Raw genomic sequence first — 20,896 nt, 5'->3', positions numbered from 1 at the left:
TAGAGAGTGGTAGATTCTCAGGAGCTACATTTGTCAACAAGAGTCTCAGGGAGGAGAAAAGGGCTAAGGCTGGGATCTGAACAGATAGGACAGGGACTGAGGACATGCGTAGTGGGTGAATAGAAAAGAGAGGAGGACCCCCAGTTAAAATAAGGATATGGGATCAGGAGTGATGGAAGGGAGGTAAAGTGGCTTCCTCTCTTCCGTCTCTTCTCTCCTCACTATTCCTAAAAACATGATACATATGATTTGATAAAGAAAGGACGTTGTAAATGAAATTATTTTAAATGACAAGTTAAGGTCTGTTGATAATTATGTGAAATCAAGAGAAGTCAAAAGTGCATAAAAAGTTTCCATGCTGGCAATTTGGGCAGAGGTCTAAGGCAGAGCTTGTGATATGTGTATGTGTAGTTGTGATATGTGTATGTGTAGGGTATGTGTAGTTGTGATATGCTAAATGTAAGATGTTCTGTAGGGCAGCCAAGAAAGTTAGAAAGAGAATAGGAAAAAAATTGTCAACGCACCATCCTTAGGAAAAAATAAGAGGCAGCAAGGGATTTTGCAGGAGGTTGCCCTGAAAAGTAGGGTTTTCATGCCTCCTCTCTCTGGTGGGTGAAGATCTCAGGATGGTTCGACAGTAACACCCAGCCCATGATAAAATATTATTGCATCACCCTAAGCAAATTTGGACCTTGTCTCCTCCATCACTGGAAGTCTGATTTATGAAAGAATTCTAACATTTCTGTTAGCTGCAGAACCCTTTCTTCAAAGGTCGATTCTATGTGAATGTCCATATGGTTGTGAGGGGTTCTGTTTAGTATGGGCCAGTCAATGAGAGAGATGGATGGGGTGTCTTATCCTTCATGTCCTCTTCTGCCTGGTTCTCCAGGGAGCCTCTGTTGAATCTCAGATGCCTCACAGGACAAAGTTTGGAAATTACTAACCCTGGTGACCTTTCATGTCCCTTTAAACTCTAAAATCCCATAAGGACAATATGAACAACACCCTTCACAAGTAGGCTACTTCATAATTTAGAAGATATCTGTATAATCATTTTTTTTATTCTGTGAATGTTATAATTTCTCTTTTACAGAAAAGGGGTTTGACTCTCAGTAGAGGTTGAATGAGTGGCCTAAGGCCTCTTGCTGCTGAGGGTCAAAGGAGGACCAGAACTTGGTGTTTCCTAATTCTGTTGCTCTTTCAATTTCTTTTTTTTTTTTTTTTTTGCTCTTTCAATTTCTTTGAGCTGCCACCACGTTGATGACCTATTCTATCAGCAAAGATAAAGAGACTGTGGAGCTCCCAGCCTTCTACAACTCCTATTCCTTTTCTTAGTCTAGTTGGTGAATTAGTTTATGTAGAACAATACAGGAAGTCCCCTGAACTACCTTCCACCTCCAGGCTCCACTGAACACTTATCCATTGGGCCAATTTGTCCCCTTCCCCTTGCATGGTACCTGGAAGTACAGGTGTGTTTTCTTTGCCCCTTTGGAGGGACTCTGATCTTTTTTTCAATATGTTGCTTGGATATAGATCCCACTTTTTACCAGGACAGTGGGTCTTTTATTGTTCTTCCCACCCCTCCATGCTCTACTGAACTCAGAGCCTCACCTCAACCCAACACTCCTGGCTTCTGACTCTGCAGGACTGTCAAACCAACAGATGATTCTTATCAAAGGAATTAGATTCTAGAACCATAGGTGAAGCTAACTGTGGGTGCATATAAAGAGGGTCACAACACTGGAGTGTTCAAATAACACATCTTCTCTTACTTACCCTCAAGGTCAGGTGTGGCCTGATATGGCATCTTTTGGACTGGTGCCTAGCACCACTTTTGTGGTAAAGAATGGGGCTCAAAAAGACATACCCTATGTCATGGGTGAACCTCAAAAATATTACACTGAGTGGAAAAAGTCAGACTCAGAGACTACAAATTGTACAATTCTGTTAGTATGTTATGTCCTGAAAAGGCAAGTTTATAGAGAAAGTAGACTAGTGTTTGCCTGATCTGTGAGTGGGAACAGGGTATTACTATGGCATGAGGGGATCTAATTGGGGACATAAAAATGTCTTAAAACTGATTTTTGGTGGTGGTTGCATCACTCAATAAAGTTAAAAATATCCATTGAATTGTACATTTGAAATGGGCAAATTTTATGAGATGTAAAATATACCTTAATAAAAATATACTTTGGTATTCTATGATCTATAAATATACCTTTTTGTGGTTGTTTAAAAAATAATAATAATTGCCCAGACTAGAGATAGGGACTTCCAAGTTTTAAGTTACAGTTGGTTATAAGTAAGCAGGGTATGAGTCAGATGTAAGAAGTGACTGATTCCACCTTAGATTCTGGACTCAGTTATTAAAATGTGATTATTGTGACTTTGTACTTTGACACTCAGAATACAAGTTTAGTGTCATCTTTAATGATATTTTGTCTTGTGGAAAAGGTAGAAAATTGTGAACCAGAGCAGTTAGGAGGAACCTGATATTTTCTTGGATACCGTGGCCATTCAGTGGGGGTACCTCCCTCCCCCTCCACTCTATCCTCTTCTCTTTTTCTCCTTTCCTCTCTTTCACCCCATTCTTCCCCCTGCAGAACCTGGAGGAATAGTTATTCTTCCACCTTGGTGAGTTAGTTCAGTTCAGTTGCTCAGTCGTGTCCGACTCTGCAACTCCGTGAGTCACAGCACACTAGGCCTCCCTGTCCATCACAAACTCCCAGAGTTCAGTCAGAATCAAGTCCATCGAGTCAGTGATGCCATCGAGCCATCTCATCCTCTGTCGTCCCCTTCTCCTCCTGCCCCCAATCCATCCCAGTATCAGAGTCTTTTCCAATGAGTCAACTCTTCGCATGAGGTGGCCAAAGTACTGGAGTTTCAGCTTTAGCATCATTCCTTCCAAAGAAATCCCAGGGCTGATCTTCAGAATGGACTGGTTGGATCTCCTTGCAGTCCAAGGGACTCTCAAGAGTCCTCTCCAACACCACAGTTCAAAAGCATCCATTCTTCGGTGCTCAGCTTTCTTCACAGTCCAACTCTCACATCCATACATGACCACAGGAAAAACCATAGCCTTGACTAGATGAACCTTTGTTGGCAAGGTAATGTCTCTGCTTTTGCATATGCTATTTAGGTTGGTCATAACTTTCCTTCCAAGGAGTAAATGTCTTTTAATTTCATGGCTGCAGTCACCATCTGCAGTGATTTTGGAACCCAGAAAAATAAAGTCTGACACTGTTTCCACTGTTTCCCCATCTATTTCCCATGAAGCGATGGGACCGGATGCCATGATCTTTGTTTTCTGAATGTTGAGCTTTAAGCCAACTTTTTCACTCTCCACTTTCACTTTCATCAAGAGGCTTTTGAGTTCCTCTTCACTTTCTGCCATAAGGGTGATGTCATCTGCATATCTGAGGTTATTGATATTTCTCCTGGCAATCTTGGTTCCAGCTTGTGCTTCTTCCAGCCCAGCGTTTCTCATGATGTACTCTGCATATAACTTAAATAAGCAGGGTGACAATATACAGCCTTGATGTACTCCTTTTCCTATTTGGAACCAGTCTGTTGTTCCATGTCCAGTTCTAACCATTGCTTCCTGACCTGCATACAGATTTCTCAAGAGGCAGATCAGGTTGTCTGGTATTCCCATCTCTTTGAGAATTTTCCACAGTTTATTGTGATCCACACAGTCAAAGGCTTTGGCATAGTCAATAAAGCAGAAATAGATGTTTTTCTGGAACTCTCTTGCCTTTTCCATGATCCAGCGGATGTTGGCAATTTGATCTCTGGTTCCTCTGCCTTTTCTAAAACAAGCATGAACATCAGGAAGTTCACAGTTCACGTATTGCTGAAGCCTGGCTTGGAGAATTTGAGCATTACTTTATTAGCATGTGAGATGAGTGCAATTGTGCGGTAGTTTGAGCATTCTTTGGCATTGCCTTTCTTTGGGATTGGAATGAAAACTGACCTTTTCCAGTCCTGTGGCGACTGCTGAGTTTTCCAGATTTGCTGGCATATTGATTGCAGCACTTTCACAGCATCATCTTTCAGGATTTGAAATAGCTCACTGGAATTCCATCTCCTCCACTAGCTTTGTTCGTAGTGATGCTTTCTAAGGCCCACGTGACTTCACATTCCAGGATGTCTGGCTCTAGGTCTTGGTGATTTGGATACCTGTTAATGCTCCTGGTGTTATGACTTGGTTCTTTTACCTACATGAGCCAATTTAATCCTGAGATTCACCCTCTAAAGCAGGCATTCATAGAGACTCAGAAAAGTTGTTACTTGATACGTATAAAGGTGTCACTAAAAGTTTCTGAAGTCTGTATTTCCTAAGTTTAAGAGAGCAAAGTTCAAGCTCAGTCTCTAATGCTGGCCTGGCCAAGGGCGACAGCCTCCAGTGGCTCCAGCTCACCCAGTGCTTCTAGTGAGCCAGGTGCCCTGTGGAGAACAGCAGAGTCACACATCGTGGCAGTGGAAACTCAGCCCCCAGCCTCTGGTCATTCACGGTCTTTTTGTGGCTTTGTCTGAAGGGCCTTGGAAAGAAGTCACCTGTGACAGAGGTCAGGAAGAGCACCTAGAGATGCCACATCTCACCTGTAGGCTGTCTTCCCAAAGCCTCAATTATAAAAGAAGTTCACGAGCCTAGATAATATATTTCTCAAGAGTTGCTACATCAAAGTAGTCTCTGTGTATGCGTGTGTGTGTGTGTGTGTAGCTTCAGTTTCTTCACATTGAATCATGAAAAGACTAATGTTAACTGAAAAAAAAAGTACAACCTAAAAATTGAGAATTATGCTTTATTCTGTGGACAAAACTAAGGATTTATGCCCAGGACACAGGCTCTGAGATAACGCTCATATACTGTTCCAAGAGCATCAAACGATTTCTGTGAATAAAAACAAAACCAGATTCTTTTTTTTTTTTTTTTTTATCGGGGAGCCGGGCCCGGAGCCGCCGTCACGGCCGCGACCGCCCCGCGGGGCCGGCCCGGGCCGCGCTCTCGCGGCTCCGCCTCTCCTCGCCGCCGCGGCCCGCATCGGATGGGGCTGGAAAATGGCGAGAGACGCCGAGGCCTCAACGAGCGGTGCTGCGGCGGCCTGGGCGGCTGCTCCCTTTGTAACTGACTCCGAAAACCAGATTCTTCCAGTTAGGTAGTTTAGCACTTTTCTGTATATGGGAAATCATTCCTTTGAGATGTATCTTGGCTATTTGGGGTCAATATCCTATGTTTTTCATCCTGAGTTTCTTCAGGGTGCACCATCGGAAGATGGCTGCAGGGTTCTTATGGCTGTGGCATCCTTTGTTTACTGATATGACAGGTGGCATTTTTAGTTCACACTAGATGGACGGGGGAGCCTGGTGGGCTGCAGTCCATGGGGTCGCGAAGAGTCAGACACAACTGTGTGACTTCACTTTGAGTTTTCACTTTCATGCATTGGAGAAGGAAATGGCAGTCCACTCTAGTGTTCTTGCCTGGAGAATTCCATGGACGGGGGAGCCTGGTGGGCTGCCGTCTATGGGATCGCACAGAGTCGGACACGACTGGAGGGACTTAGCAGCAGCAGTAGCAGCAGCAGCAGATATTTATTAGAAATTCTTATCTTCTAAACCCACAGCCTCTAGGATATACTGTTTTCATGGATGCTAAGAAAGTAAGTAAAGTTAGCAATGATAAGTGATTTTTAGTCATTAATCGATATTTTGGTTTTTCTGTCTCCATTCCTCTGGTCTTCTTGGTTGCTTAAACATGATTATATTTATCATACCCACTACACCCCTGATGGTTCAGATGGTAAAGCATCTGTCTACAATGAGGGAGACCCAGGTTCAATCTCTGGGTCAGGAAGATCCCCTGGAGAAGGAAATGGTAGCCCACTCCAGTACTATTGCCTGGAAAATTCCATGGATGGAGGAGTCTGGTAGGCTACAGTCCATGGGGTCACAAAGAGTTGGACACGACTGAGCGACTCCACTTCCACCCTGGTAGTAAACTCACAACCTGGATATGGCAGGAATCCACAATTTCCCCAGATTTCCCAAAATGTGAAGTTCTGTGAACCATCTTGAGGGAAAAAATTTTAGAGTAGTTATAGTTAAATTTATTTAAAAAGTATCACTTATAAAAATTAATTTGACAATTTTGCTTTTAACTAAAGCAAAATTAGAGTCACAGGACTAACTTAAGTATTTTGAAACTGGTAGTTTACCAACTTGGCTTTTGGTGAGTGTCTCAAGTGGGATGGATGTAAAAGAAGGAAATTTTCTCAAATCCACCAACTCTTCCCGATATAGCCATGAGATTTCCCCCACCAAATCTTTTAAAAAATAATGCCTCAATTTCAGTTTCCCACCCAAGGTCATTTGGTATTTTTGCTTCTCTTTAGGTATCATCCTATTTTCTCTTTCTTCACCACTGACATCGGTGTGTTTCATATGAATGTATAATATAATAAATATATATAATTTAAAAATATTGTTTTGTTTTGATCATGGATTATTCCTCTTACAGGATCTGTCTGGGGAAATGAATAATTTCTCATATCCTTTTCATATAGGAAGAATTTTAAATCGTTTCTCCAAAGACACCGGGCATATGGATGACTCGCTGCCCCTGACATTTCTTGATTTCATCCAGGTAATGTATCAGTCCTGTCAGAGTTCTCCCAGAGAATAGCAGAGTACCTGTTTCTCAAGGCCTTTTCACAGGGGCTGAGGGTTGGCCTTTCAGCCTGGCAGTGTATCCTGTTACCTTCAGCAAAGGTCATGCTTTGTAAGAGAAAGGGGCGGCTGTGATTGGGAGGCTGAGTTAACACAAGTAACCCCTGGGCCAGGAGTGGCTCTACAGTCACATCAAGGTTGGTCTGAAGCAGTGACATGCTAGGTAAGTGGTTCTCCCTCTGCCTTCCAGGTGTCTCACCGGATTCCCTTTACTGTGAGCACATTTCATATGCTCACAAAAACAGTCACCTGTCATGGAAAGATAGCCTAGATGAACTAAATTAGGCATTGTATTACCACAAAGGACAAATATTTACTGTAGTGCTTTGTTGTTTTTTTTTTTTTTAATAAAGCTAAGTGTGGTTACAAATAAAATATTAGTAAAAATAAGGAGAAAATTGCACTTGAACAAAGACAATAGAGAGCAGTTATTGAAGAGACAAAGTCTTAAAGCCAGTAATTCAATTACAGAATGAAAGTTATCTCAGAAAATGTTTTTGTAGGCAGCTTTACTTTTCATATGTTGATTGCTTCTTTTTTTATTTTATTTTATTTTTAAACTTTACAATACTGTATTAGTTTTGCCAAATATCGAAATGAATCCGCCACAGGTATACATGTGTTCCCCATCCTGAACCCTCCTCCCTCCTCCCTCCTCCCTCCCCATACCATCCCTCTGGGTCGTCCCAGTGCACCAGCCCCAAGCATCCAGTATCGTGCATTGAACCTGGACTGGCGACTCGTTTCGTACATGATATTATACATGTTTCAATGCCATTCTCCCAAGTCTTCCCACCTTCTCCCTCTCCCACAGAGTCCATAAGACTGATCTATACATCAGTGTCTCTTTTGCTGTCTTGTGCACAGGGTTATTGTTACCATCTTTTTAAATTCCATATATATGCGTTAGTATACTGTATTGGTGTTTTTCTTTCTGGCTTACTTCACTCTGTATAATAGGCTCCAGTTTTGTCCACCTCATTAGAACTGATTCAAATGTATTCTTTTTAATGGCAATGGCTTAAGGTGTCTTTAAGAAAAAAAAAAAAAAAAAAGACAAATACCTACAGGAATATCTTGTATCCAGCCTTTATTTTGTCTGTCAACTTGAGGGGCTAAAGAAATGACATTGGATCATGTCATCTCTCATCCTCACATTCAGTGTCATTGCTCATGTGGGGTGTTTTTTTTATTATTTCATTTTGTCTACTTTTCAATGATTCAGTCTATGCAGACTTTCTTCATTTCTAAATGTTAATTTTGGAAATGAAGTGCATTATCAAAACATGCACAGAGAAATGCAGCAATGAATATGACTTAAGACAACACAGCTTATTGGTAAAGGCTTCTATGGTTGACCAGTGTGAAGTGAGCTGAGACTCAGAGGCAGTGCACTTTTGCTGTGAAAATGTCTGAATTTTTTTCTCTTCTGCAAACTTATTTTATAAATATGTCCTTCTGGGTTTAACTATATGATTTATCCCCAGAAACAATCTTTCACTATAGCAGTGCCATGTTTTGACTATGATTGTTAATTACATTAAGATTTTGTGAAATCTTTGTGTTTCTTTGCTACTGCTAGCTGGGCCAAGGTTGAGTTTCCAAAGCTGTTTGGTCCCCTGTGTGTTTAGCACATGGTTAGCCTCACAGTCAGAATTTGTCACATATCTTTGCATGATGTAAAGAGGGACAGGGAGAGATACCGCTACCTGATTTCAGTGTAAAACATTCTCAGTTGTGTGAGAAGAGAAAATTCTAATCTCACTGATTTCCAGTCCCAGCTCTTCCACTTGTAGTTTGTCTTGAAGTTTGGGACCTCCAGGTGGAGGCATCTTGTAGGTCATTGGAAGTAAGAGTCTGGTATTTGAGGGAGAGACCTATGATGAGCGTGGCACCTGAGTATTGTTTACTGAGCGGGTCATAGCTGGATTGATGAAGATAGATAAGGTTGCCTAGAGAGTGAAGTTTTTTTAGGGGCCAAGATCAGAAGCTTATGGAAGCCTCAGTATTCAGAGAGGAAGCAGAGAGGGAAGGGAAGCAGAGGAGACACACAATGAAGAGCAAGGAAAAGAGGAGGAGATAAGTTAGGGAACTGAGGATGGACAAGTCTGCTCAGTGCAAAAGAGGTGAGTCCATGCAAAGTTATCAGCTGATTTGGAATCAGGAGGTGTCTGGTGAGCCAAGGAGCAGATTTCAGATGTGAAGAAGCCAGACTGCAAAGGGCTGCAAATGCAGGAGGCATGGAGGGAGTTGAGGTGAAGGCAGGCTACTGCTGGTAGGAGTCTGACCAAAAGAGAGAGGTCCATCTGGAATGTAGAGTCAAGGAGGTGTTGCTGGTTGTTGGGATTTGTAGTTTGTGAGTTGGGGGTGTGTGTGAGGTGGTGGGTGATATTCCACCACCTTCCTTCCCTTCATCAAACAACGGTTAGAGTTGAAGCCCTGAGGTACAGCAGTGAGCCAGGCATGAAACCCTCCCCTCAGGGGTCTCCTCCACCTCACCCACGGGAGGAAGACATTCAGAGATTCACCCCTTGCTGCCTTTGGAATCCTAATTGTGCAAGTGGAAGGCCTGGAAGGCAGACTGGATGTGCAGGCTGGAGGCAATGAGGGAGCCTGCTTCAGGAGGTGGGCGGAGCTTCTAGGAGGTTACCTTTGATCCCAGATGAAAAGAAAAGGCCACTGTGGATGGTGGGGCAGGAGGGGTTCCTTAAAGCTGAGATCCCACATGGGATCCAATCTTTTCTCTCTGTCATCACCTGAGAGTGGGGAAGGGAAGGGTCTTGAAGGGGGTTGTTCAGTTTTGTTTTAAAGGACACAGTGCCAAGTATGTTCAAACTCACTTTTTGGTAACTCTGCTCATCCTTGGTGTATTTGATACTTGATCATTTTCATTTTTATTAATTTTAAAGTGTTTATTTTATATACTTTTCCTCATCTAGTTCCTTCTTGTTCCCTTAAATAAATCTCAGATAATTTAATATTTTGTAATAGTGATGCCAAGTGTGGCTAGTGAAAACCCCGGATACTGAGTAGTGGTCCACACTGCAGGACAGTCCACCCCAGCAGATTATGTCACTCAGAGACCATATCCCAACAGAGGGGTGATCATGAGTTTGTATGCCATCCTGTGCATTGACTCTTGCAGCTACCAGAAATGTTGCCTGTCCAGTGACATAGTCACTGGCCAAAGTGGAGCCGTTTGCAATTCCAAAAGAAGGAAAGTAGCATAAAAAAAAAAAAAATTATGAAGTATAATTCTACCTGATAATCATTTATGATATCAACAGGTTTAAAGTGCAGTGCAGAGCCCCACAGCCTTCCTTTCCAAGCTTGAGTCCTAGTTCTCTCTCATCCTGCCTCTGTCCCACAAAACCACACTCTCTTTCTTTGTAAAACAGAGAAAATAATACAAACTTCTTAAGGTTTTTTGAGAAAACAAAATGAAATTGTTTTATTAAAATTCTTCATGTAATATCTACGTGCATGTTGAGCACTAAATAATGGGTTTCTTTCTCTTGTTTCTTAAAGTTGCTCAGTTGTGTGTGACTCTTTGCAACTCCATGGACTGTAGCCTGCTAGGTTCCTCTGTCTATGGAATTCCCCAGGCCAGAATACTGAAGTGGGTAGCCTTTCTCTTCTCCAGGGTATCTTCCCAACCCAGGGATCGAACCCAGTTCTCCCACATTCCGAGTGGATTCTTTACTATCTGAGTCACCAGGGAAGCCCAAGAATACTGGAGTGGGTAGCCTATCCCTTCTGCAGTGGACCTTCCTGACCCAGGAATCGAACCAGGGTCTCCTGCATTGCAGGCAGACTCTTTACCAGCTGAGCTACCAGGGAAGTCCTGATATTGTCTCAGACAGTTTCCAGGCCCATAAATACCACCTTGTGAGTTTGTATCACAGATTCTAGGTTTGTCATCCTTGAAAATTTTAATGTATACTTTCTCATGTAGGGTCACAATAAAAATATATTGTTTTCAAGATAAACCATTGAAAATTAACTATTTCAAATTAATTTAATTTTCATTCAATTTGCCAAAGTTCCAGATAATATTGAGTAAGGTGTCTCAATTATCTTGTCTACAATTCTTTTCATTAAAATCATCACTTCCAAGAAGTCTTTCTGTTAGCAAAACAAGTATGAAGATAAGGTATAGAAGTCAGATTTAGGCATTTTAATTTCTTAAAATAAATGTTGGGGACTGCACTGAGCATGTGAACTTGCACATAACTGCCCTCACCAAACTGCTGTAATTTACTGAGGAAAGTTGAATTACAAAACATTTCTCTCCCTCACACTCCTCATCCACACATACACAACATCAGCAGCTTGGCTGAGCTCACATGATTGACTCTTCACGTCCTTTCATGGACACAAAGGGCTAATCTGGGGCTACTTGAGCCACCAATGCTGCTTGTGGTGAGACCACCAGGGACCATGTCATTCCCTCCTCAGGACACACAGAATGCACTGGCTGCAGTTTTATGAAGTGAAAGTGCCCAAGAAAAAGAAAATGTGAAGGAGTTGTCCTCAGTTACTTCTTTCCATAAAAGACAGTGCAAAACAATAAGCTGCTGCATCTGGATATTGAGAACAAAGCAAGCCTAAGATTTAGCCTAATAGGTTGAATCACTTCCTTTTATAGAAGCACAGAGTGGAACTGCCTTTACTTGTATCAGTACCAGTGACCCTTGCATTTCATTGTATAGAGATGTCAGGGAAAGTGTGTAGAAAGCATTCTAGCCTCTGTCCCTGAGCAATGACTTTGTCATTCTGAGATCTCTGTGATGTGTTGATCCCATCCTTTACCCTCTCCCTCAAATTCCCATTGGGGACATTTAGTGGAGAAGGCAATGGCAAACCACTCCAGTACTCTTGCCTGGAAAATCCCATGGGCGGAGAAGCCTGGTAGGCTGCAGTCTATGGGGTCACGAAGAGTCGGACACCACTGAGCGACTTCACTTTCACTTTTCACTTTCATGCAGTGGAGAGGGAAATGGCAACCCACTCCAGTGTTCTTGCCTGGAGAATCCAAGGGACGGAGGAGCCTGGTGGGCTGCCGTCTATGGGGTCACACAGAGTCAGACACGACTGAAGCAACTTAGCAGCAGCAGCAGCTTTTATATTTTAGTGCCTTGTGGATATTTTCTTCCAGTCTGTCTTGCCTTTTTTTGTTGTTTTTTATTTTTTAACTTTACAATATTGTATTGGTTTTGCCATATATCAACATGAATCCGCCACAGGTATACACATGTTCCCCATCCTGAACCCTCTTCCCTCCTCTCTCCCCATACCATCCCTCTGGGTCATCCTAGTGCACCAGCCCCAAGCATCCAGTATCGTGCATCGAACCTGGACTGATGACTCGTTTCATATATGATATTATACATGTTTCAATGCCATTCTTCCAAATCATCCCACTCTCTCCCTCTCCCACAGAGTCCAAAAGACTGTTCTATGCATCAGTGCCTCTTTTGCTGTCTCATATACAGGGTTATTGTTACCATCTTTCTAAATTCCATATATATGCGTTAGTATACTGTATTGGTGTTTTTCTTTCTGGCTTACTTCATTCTGTATAATAGGCTCCAGTTTCATCCACCTCATTAGAACTGATTCAAATGTATTCTTTTTAATGGCTGAGTAATACCCCATTATGTATATGTACCACAGCTTTCCTATCCATTCATCTGCTGATGGACATCTAGGTTGCTTCCAAGCCCTGGCTATTATAAACAGTGCTGTGATGAACATTGGGGTACACGTGTCTCTTTCCCTTCTGGTTTCCTCGGTGTGTATGCCCAGCAGTGGGATTGCTGGGTCATAAGGCAGCTCTATTTCCAGTTTTTTAAGGAATCTCCACACTGTTCTCCATAGTGGCTGTACTAGTTTGCATTCCCACCAACAGTGTAAGAGGGTTCCTTTTTCTCCACACCCTCTCCAGCATTTATTGCTTGTAGACTTTTGGATCGCAGCCATTCTGACTGGCGTGAAATGGTACCTCATTGTTGTTTTGATTTGTATTTCTTTGATAATGAGTGATGTTGAGCATCTTTTCATGTGTTTGTTAGCCATCAGTGTGTCTTCTTTGGAGAAATGTTTATTTAGTTCTTTGGCCCATTTTTTTGATTGGGTCATTTATTTTTCTGGAATTGAGGTGTACGAGTTGCTCGTATATTTTTGAGATTATGTGTTTATCAGTTGCTTCATTTGCTATTATTTTCTCCCATTCTGAAGGCTGTCTTTTCACCTTGCTTATAGTTTCCTTTGTTGTGCAGAAGCTTTTAAGTTTAATTAGGTCTCATTTGTTTATTTTTGCTTTTACTTCCAATATTCTGGGAGGTGGGTCATAGAGGATCCTGCTGTGATGTATGTTGGAGAGTGTTTTGCCTATGTTCTCCTCTAGGAGTTTTATAGTTTCTGGTCTTACATTTAGATCTTTAATCCATTTTGAGTTTATTTTTGTGTGTGGTGTTAGAAAGTGTTCTGGTTTCATTCTTTTACAAGTGGTTGACCAGTTTTCCCAGCACCACTTGTTAAAGAGATTGTCTTTATTCCCTTGTATATTCTTGCCTCCTTTGTCAAAGATAAGGTGTCCATAGGTGTGTGGATTTATCTCTTGGCTTTCTATTATGTTCCATTGATCTATATTTCTGTCTTTGTGCCAGTACCATACTGTCTTGATGACTGTGGCTTTATAGTAGAGCCTGAAGTCAGGCAGGTTGATTCCTCCAGTTCCATTCTTCTTTCTCAAGATTGCTTTGGCTATTAAAGGTTTTTTGTGTTTCCATATAAATTGTGAAATTATTTGTTCTAGCTCTGTGAAGAATGCTGTTGGTAGCTTGATAGGGATTACATTGAATCTATAGATTGCTTTGGGTAGTATACTCATTTTCACTACATTGATTCTTCCAATCCATGAACATGGTATATTTCTCCATCTATTAGTGTCCTCTTTGATTTCTTTCACCAGTGTTTTATAGTTTTCTATATATAGGTCTTTAGTTTCTTTAGATCGATATATTCCTAAGTATTTTATTCTTTTTGTTGCAATGGTGAATGGAATTGTTTACTTAATTTCTCTTTCTATTTTCTCATTATTAGTGTATAGGAATGCAAGGGATTTCTGTTTGTTGATTTTATATCCTGCAACTTTACTATATTCATTGATTAGTTCTAGTAATTTTCTAGTGGAGTCTTTAGGATTTTCTATATAGAGGATCATGTCATCTGCAAACAGTGAGAGTTTTACTTCTTCTTTACCAATTTGGATTCCTTTTATTTCTTTTTCTGCTCTGATTGCTGTGGCCAAAACTTCCAAAACTATGTTGAATAGTAATAGTGAAAGTGGGCACCCTTGTCTTGTTCCTGACTTTAGGGGAAATGCTTTCAATTTTTCACCATTGAGGATAATGTTTTTATGTTTTTAATGGAGATCTAGTTTTAATTTTGATGGAGTTTAATGTGTATCATTTTTTTTTTCCTTTTGTAGTTCATGTTTTTGTATCCCAAGAAATGTTTGGGTATCCTTAGGAGGGTGAAGATACTTTCCTATTGTTCTCCCTTTTTAGAAATTGATGCATCTTGCATTATTTTTTGTGAATGGAAGAATAGTTAGTGGTTGATGTTTATTTTTTTCCAGTTATTCTAGCCACATTCATTAAAATTGGCACTTGGTTAAAAATCCTTTGAATCGATGTAAAGAGGTGTGTGTCTGTATACTTTACTTTGTTCCACTGATCTGTTTATCCTTGTAGCAATATTGCAGTCTTGGTTATTGTACTTTTTGGTAAGACACGAAATCCAGTAGCTGAAGTCCTCTAACTTTGTACTTCTTTGTCGAGATTATTTTAATCATTCTAGATTCTTTACTTTTCTGTGTAAATTTTAGAAGCCTTTCAATTGATTTTTAATAAAAGTATGGTGGAATTTTTATTAATATTTTCTTTTAGCTCTAGATCAATTTGAGGATTCTGAGTCTTAACAATGTTGAATCTGCAATTATGGATATAGTCTTTTTCTCTGCTTACCTAGATTTTCTTTAATTTACAAATGTTTTTTAATGTTTAGTGTAGACATTTTATACTTCTTTGGTTAAACTTATTCCTGAATATTTGATGTTTTTTCATTATAGTATTGGATTTTTTTTAATACCATTTCAACTGCTTGTTGCTAGTTTATAGAAATACAGTTGATTTATTTGTGAATTCACTCTGCATTCTGGAGTTGGTGCTGGTGTTTTTTTAAATTCTGTAGGATTTTTTCATAAATAATCATGTCAAATGTAAATAATGACAGTTTTACTTCTTCATTTCAAATATTTATTTTTTGTGGCTAGAACTTCCAGTACACTGTGGAATAGAAGTGCTAAGACATTCTTGTACTCTTAGGACAAAAAATTTTCAACATTTTTTCATTATGAATAATGTTAACTGCCATTTTTTTCAGGTAGATATCTGTTCAGAGAAGGCAATGGCACCCAACTCCAGTACTCTTGCCTGGAAAATCCCATGGACGGAGGAGCCTGGTAGGCTGCAGTCCTTGGGGTCGCTAAGAGTTGGACACGACTGAGTGACTTCACTTTCATTTTTCACTTTCATGCATTGGAGAAGGAAATGGCAACCCACTCCAATGTTCTTTCTTGAAGAATCCCAGGGACGGCAGAGCCTGGTGGGCGGGCGTCTCTAGGGTCGCACAGAGTCGGACATGACTGAAGCGACTTAGCAGCAGCAGCAGCAGCAGATATCTGTTATCAGATTGAACATGTTTCTATTAATTCCTTAATTGCCAAGAATTTTACTTTAAAAAAAAATCAAGAATAGATGTTAAATTTTGACAAATATTTTTTTCTACATATCTTCAGATAATCATATGATTATTCACCTTTACTCTTTTAATGTGAATTAAGTGATTGGTATTTGAAGATTAATCTTACATTCCTGGAGCAAACTCTGCTTGGTCATGGTATAGCATCTTTTTATTTTTTTATGTATCATTGTGTGTAATTCATTAATATTCTGTCAAGAATTTTTGTATCTGTTGTTCTTGAAGGATATTGGTATGTAATTTGCTTTTGTTAAAATGTTTTTATCAGCTTTTGGTATCAGAATTATGCAGGCCTCTTAAAAAGACATAGGAAAGGTTTATATTTTGTAAAGGTCAATTTTATTTGTCAGCTTGGCCAGACTGCATTCCCCAGTTACTCAATCAAAAGGTGATCTAGGTGTTGTTCTGTAGGTATTTTGTAGATTTGATTAAAGTCTATAATCAATTGATTTTAAGTAAGGAGAATTATCCTAGATAGTCTGGTAGGCACAATTCAATCAGCTGAAAGGCCTTAAAAGCTAAAGCTTCCTTTGAGAAAAAGATATTCTGCCTGTGGAGAACAGCATCAACTCCTAGCCAGAAGTTTCACCTATCCTTTGTAACAGCTGGCCCTGTGGATTTAGAACTTGTTTTGTTGATTTTTCTGCTTAAAAGTTCATCTTCTGTTTCATTCATGTTTGCTTTTCTCCTATTTCCATTCTTATACATACTGTAGTTTAATATGCCGGGTGTTATATTCTGTTTTTTTTTTTTTTTTTTTTAATTAGAAAATGTATCTTAAAACTCTTGACTTTAACTCAACAAAATTAAGAGGAAAATACAGAGATTTCCCATATATTCTCTGTAGCCTTTTAAAAAGTGCTTAAACCGTAAGTTTACTGCCAAGCATAATTTTAGTTTGAAGCTTCAGATTTGAATGTTAGTGGATTTTCATTTCCTTTTATGTCAAATGCTTTCTAATTTTATTGTAATTTTTAATAAGGCAATATTTTCAGGTGTGTTATTTAGCCTCAAACATTTATTGATTTTCTAGTTACCTTTTTGTTACTGATTTCTAGTTAAATGTATGTAAGTTAGAATATGTTGTATACAGTTTATGTCCCTTGAAGTTTATTGATTCTTCCCCTAGTATAGCACATATGTAATTGAAGATAATGTTTTATGTAGTTATTGACTGCAGTATTGTGTATTTAATTCAGTCACTTTTACTAATCATGTTTTTAATACATTCTATATCCCTGTTTATTTTATCTTCTTGTTTTATCAGTTTAAATATCACACTGTGAGTATTGAAGTATTGAATAGACTATTTCGCCTGAGTTCTGTCAGATTTTCATTTTTATATTTTGGCACTATGTTATTAAAATTTTATATAAATGTAGTTTTTAAAATGATCTTCTGGATAAATTGACCCTCTATTCTCATTAAATATTTCCCTTTATTTCTAAGAATCCTACCTTACTTCATGTTCACAGTGGTGTAGATAGTACTACAGCTTTCTTTTGCTTAGTGTTTTTATGGGGAACCTTTTTCAATGTTTTATCTCCACATTTAAATGCTATTATTTTTCAGGTGTGCCTTTTTAAAGTAGCAAATAGATAGACTCCAGTTTTGAATTTTGTAATGAGCTTGAACCCTGACAAAAGGTAGAAAGAAAACTATTGATCAATGAGTTATGCTGAACATGAAGGAAGAAGTGTACCATGTTTCCCTAATGCTTTCTGTTGAGTTGGTTAACAAATTATAAACCAGGCACCACCATTCATTTTTCAGTGGAGTTAGCTGTGACTCTCATGGGAGCAAATTGAAGGATACTCAGATCCCAGGGCTGGTATGGTTGTGAAAAGATACAAGGCAGCCAAATGAGGGATGAAGAGTATGATTAGTGTATCCCAAGGAAAGGGTGGGTTTACAGAAGCTTAGTCAACATTCAGGAAACTAAGATAATGGCATCTAGTTCCATCACTTCATGGCAAATAGATGGGGAAACAGTGGAAACAGTGTCAGACTTTATTTTTCTAGGCTCCAAAATCACTGCAGATGGTGACTGCAGCCATGAAATTAAAAGATGCTTACTCCTTGGAAGGAAAGTTATGACCATCCTAGATAGCATATTCAAAAGCAGAGATATTACTTTGCCAACCAAGGTCCATCTAGTCAAGGCTATGGTTTTTCCAGTGGTCATGTATGGATGTGAAAGTTGGACTGTGAGGAATGCTGAGTGCCAAAGAATTGATGCTTTTGAACTGTGGTGTTGGAGAAGATTCTTGAGAGTCCCTTGGACTGCAAGGAGATCCAACCAGTCCATTCTAAAGGATATCAGTCCTGGGTGTTCTTTGGAAGGACTGATGCTGAAGCTGAAACTCCAATACTTTGGCCACCTCATGTGAAGAGTTGACTCATTGGAAAAGACTCTGATGCTGGGAGGGATTGGAGGCAGGAGGAGAAGGGGACGACAGAGAATGAGATGGCTGGGTGGCATCACCAACTCAATGGACATGAGTTTGAGTGAACTCCGGGAGTTGGTGATGGCCTGGCGTGCTGCAATTCATGGGGTTGCAAAGAATCGGACACGACTGAGTGACTGAACTGAACTGAATTGAACTGAGTCTTAGGGTTCCTATGTTTGTATAAATCCCATCATAGACATATGATACCCCAGTGTTCTGTAGTGTTCTGACTTAACATAGTTAACTGAGTTGGGTGAGGTCAGAGCAAACAGAGGTGATAAAGGAGGGATCTTGGATCCAGAGCTGATCTCTGAACCTCCTGAGATATGCACAGTACCATATCTGCTTACATGCAGAATCAGTAATAACCCGAGGCTGGCATTAAGTTTCAGTTCAGTTCAGTCACTCAGTCATGACCGACTCTTTGAGACCCCATGGACTGCAGCACACCAGGCTTCTGTGTCAATCACCAACTCCTGGAGCCTACTCAAATGCATATCCATTGCGTCAGTGATGCCATTCAACCATCTCATCCTCTGTTGTCCCCTTCTCCTCCCACCTTCAATCCTACCCAGCATCAGGGTCTTTTCCAATGAGTTGGTTCTTCACATCAGGTGGCCAAAGTACTGGAGTTTCAGCTTCAGCATCAGTCCTTCCAATGAATATTCAGGATTGATTTCATTTAGGACTGATTGGTTTGATCTCCTTGCAGACCAAGGGACTTTCAAGAGTCTTCTCCAACACCACAGTTCAAAAGCATCAATTCTTCAGCACTCAGCTTTCTTATTGTCCAACTCTTACAACCCTACATGAATACTAGAAAAATCATAGCTTTGACTAGACAGAGAAAGTATGGAAAACCACTAGACCATTCAGATATGACCTAAATCAAATCCCTTATGATTATACAGTAGAAGCGACAAATAGATTCAAGGGATTAGATCTGATAGACAGAGTCCCTGAAGAACTGTGAATGGAGGTTCATGACATTGTACAAGAGGCGGTGATCAAGACCATCTCCAAGAAAATGAAATGCAAAATGGGAAAATGGTTGTCTGAGGAGGGCTTACAAGTAGCTGAGAAAAAAAGAGAAGATAAAGGCAAAGGAGAAAATGAGACATATACCAAGTTGAATACAGACTTCCAAAAAATAGCAAGGAGAGACAAGAAAGCCTTCCTTAGTGAACAATGCAAAGAAATAGAGGAAAACAATAGAATGGGAAAGACTAGAGATCTCTTCAAGAAAATTAGAGATACCAAGGGAAATTTTCATGTAAAGATGAGCACAATAAAGGACAGAAATATTACAGACCTAGCAGAAGCAGAAGATATTAAGAAGAGGTGGCAAGAATTCACAGAAGAACTATACAGAAAAGATCTTCATGACCCAGATAACCACCATGGTGTGATCACTCACCAAGAGCCAGACATCCTGGAATGTGAAGTCAAGTGGGCCTTACTTGTAGCATCACTACAAACAAAGCTAGTGGAGGTGATGGAATTCCAGTGAGCTATTTCAAATCCTTAAAGGTGATGCTGTGAAAGTTCTACACTAAAAATGCCAGCAAATTTGGGAAACTCAGCAGTGGCCACAGGAATGGAAAGGTCAGTTTTCATTCCAATCCCAAAGAAAGGCAATGCCAAACAATGTTCAAACTACCACACAATTTCACTCAACTCACATGCTAGCAAAGTATTGCTCAAAATTGTCCAAGCAAGTCTTCAACAATACATGAACCATGAACTCCCAGATGTTCAAGCTGGTTTTAGAAAAGGCAGAGGAACCAGAGATCAAATTGCCAACATCTGCTGGATCATCAAAAAAGCAAGAGAGTTCCAGAAAAACATCTACTTTTACTTTATTGACTATGCCAAAGCCTATGACTGTGTGGATCACAACAAACTGTAGAAAATTCTTCAAGAGATGGGAATGCCAGACCACCTGACCTGCCTCCTGAGAAATCTGTGTGCAGGTCAAAAAGCAATGGTTAGAACTGGACATGGAACAACAAACTGGTTCCAAACCGTTAAGGAATACATCAAGGCTGTATATTGTCACCCTGTTTATTTAACTATTATGCAGAGTACATCATGCAAAATTCCAGGCTGGATGAAGCACAAGCTGGAATTAAGATTGCCAGGAGAAATATCAATAACCTCAGATACGCAGATGACACCACCCTTATGGCAGAAAGTGAAGAAGAACTAAAAAGCTTCTTGATGAAAGTGAAATAGGAGAGTGAAAAAGTTGGCTTAAGGCTCAACATTCAGAAAACTAAGATCATGGCATCTGGTCCCATCACTTCATGGGAAATATATGGGGAAACAGTGGGAACAGAGTCAGACTTTATTTTGGGGGCCTCTAAAATCACTGCAGATGGTAACTGCAGCCAGGAAATTAGAAGACGCTTGCTCCTTGGAAGAAAAGCTATGACCAACCTAGACAGCATATTAAAAAGCAGAGGCATTACTTTACCAACCAAGGTATTAAGCTTAGGAGCTTACATTTAAAAGCCTTCCATGTTTTCCCTTTGTTTCTATTTCTCCTGTAATGGAAGGGTAGTGAGTATTGTTTAATATGAAGTACATTTTCTTTCTTAATCTTTTCATGTAGTCTAATCAAGATTTTACCGACTCCACAAAAGTCTTGTGTTAGGTAGTAGCACTGCTGCTGCTGCTGCTGCTGCTCCTGCTGCTGCTGCTAAGTCACTTCAGTCGTGTCCGACTCTGTTCGACCCCAGAGACGCCAGCCCACCAGGCTCCCCCATCCCTGGGATTCTCCAGGCAAGAACACTGGAGTGGGTTGCCATTTCCTTCTCCAATGCATGAAAGTGAAAAGTGAAAGTGAAGTCACTCAGTAGTGTTCGACTCTTAGCAACCCCAAGGACTGC

At 40.2% G+C, this 20,896-nt stretch overlaps 1 protein-coding gene across 4 annotated transcripts in view; it reads left to right on the top strand.

Moving 5' to 3' along the window:
- The window catches only part of LOC147361925 (ATP-binding cassette sub-family C member 4-like), a 169,780-nt gene that overhangs the window by 96,191 nt on the left and 52,693 nt on the right, over positions 1–20,896 (top strand). For 3 of the 4 annotated variants that reach the window (XM_086330248.1, XM_086330245.1, XM_086330246.1), the window contains exon 20: positions 6,564–6,643. In XM_086330248.1, the coding sequence (XP_086186374.1) occupies positions 6,564–6,643 (80 nt within the window). Of the gene's footprint in view, positions 1–6,563; positions 6,644–15,177; positions 17,070–20,896 lie in introns of those variants that run through there. The other variant, XM_086330247.1, reaches the window with a different exon arrangement.

Source organism: Bos grunniens, chromosome 12 (assembly GCF_055505025.1).
Source record: "Bos grunniens cultivar Pamir isolate PY7600 chromosome 12, Bosgru_T2T1.0, whole genome shotgun sequence".
Lineage (NCBI taxonomy): Eukaryota > Metazoa > Chordata > Mammalia > Artiodactyla > Bovidae > Bos > Bos grunniens.
This window is presented reverse-complemented; position numbering and strand designations above follow the sequence as displayed.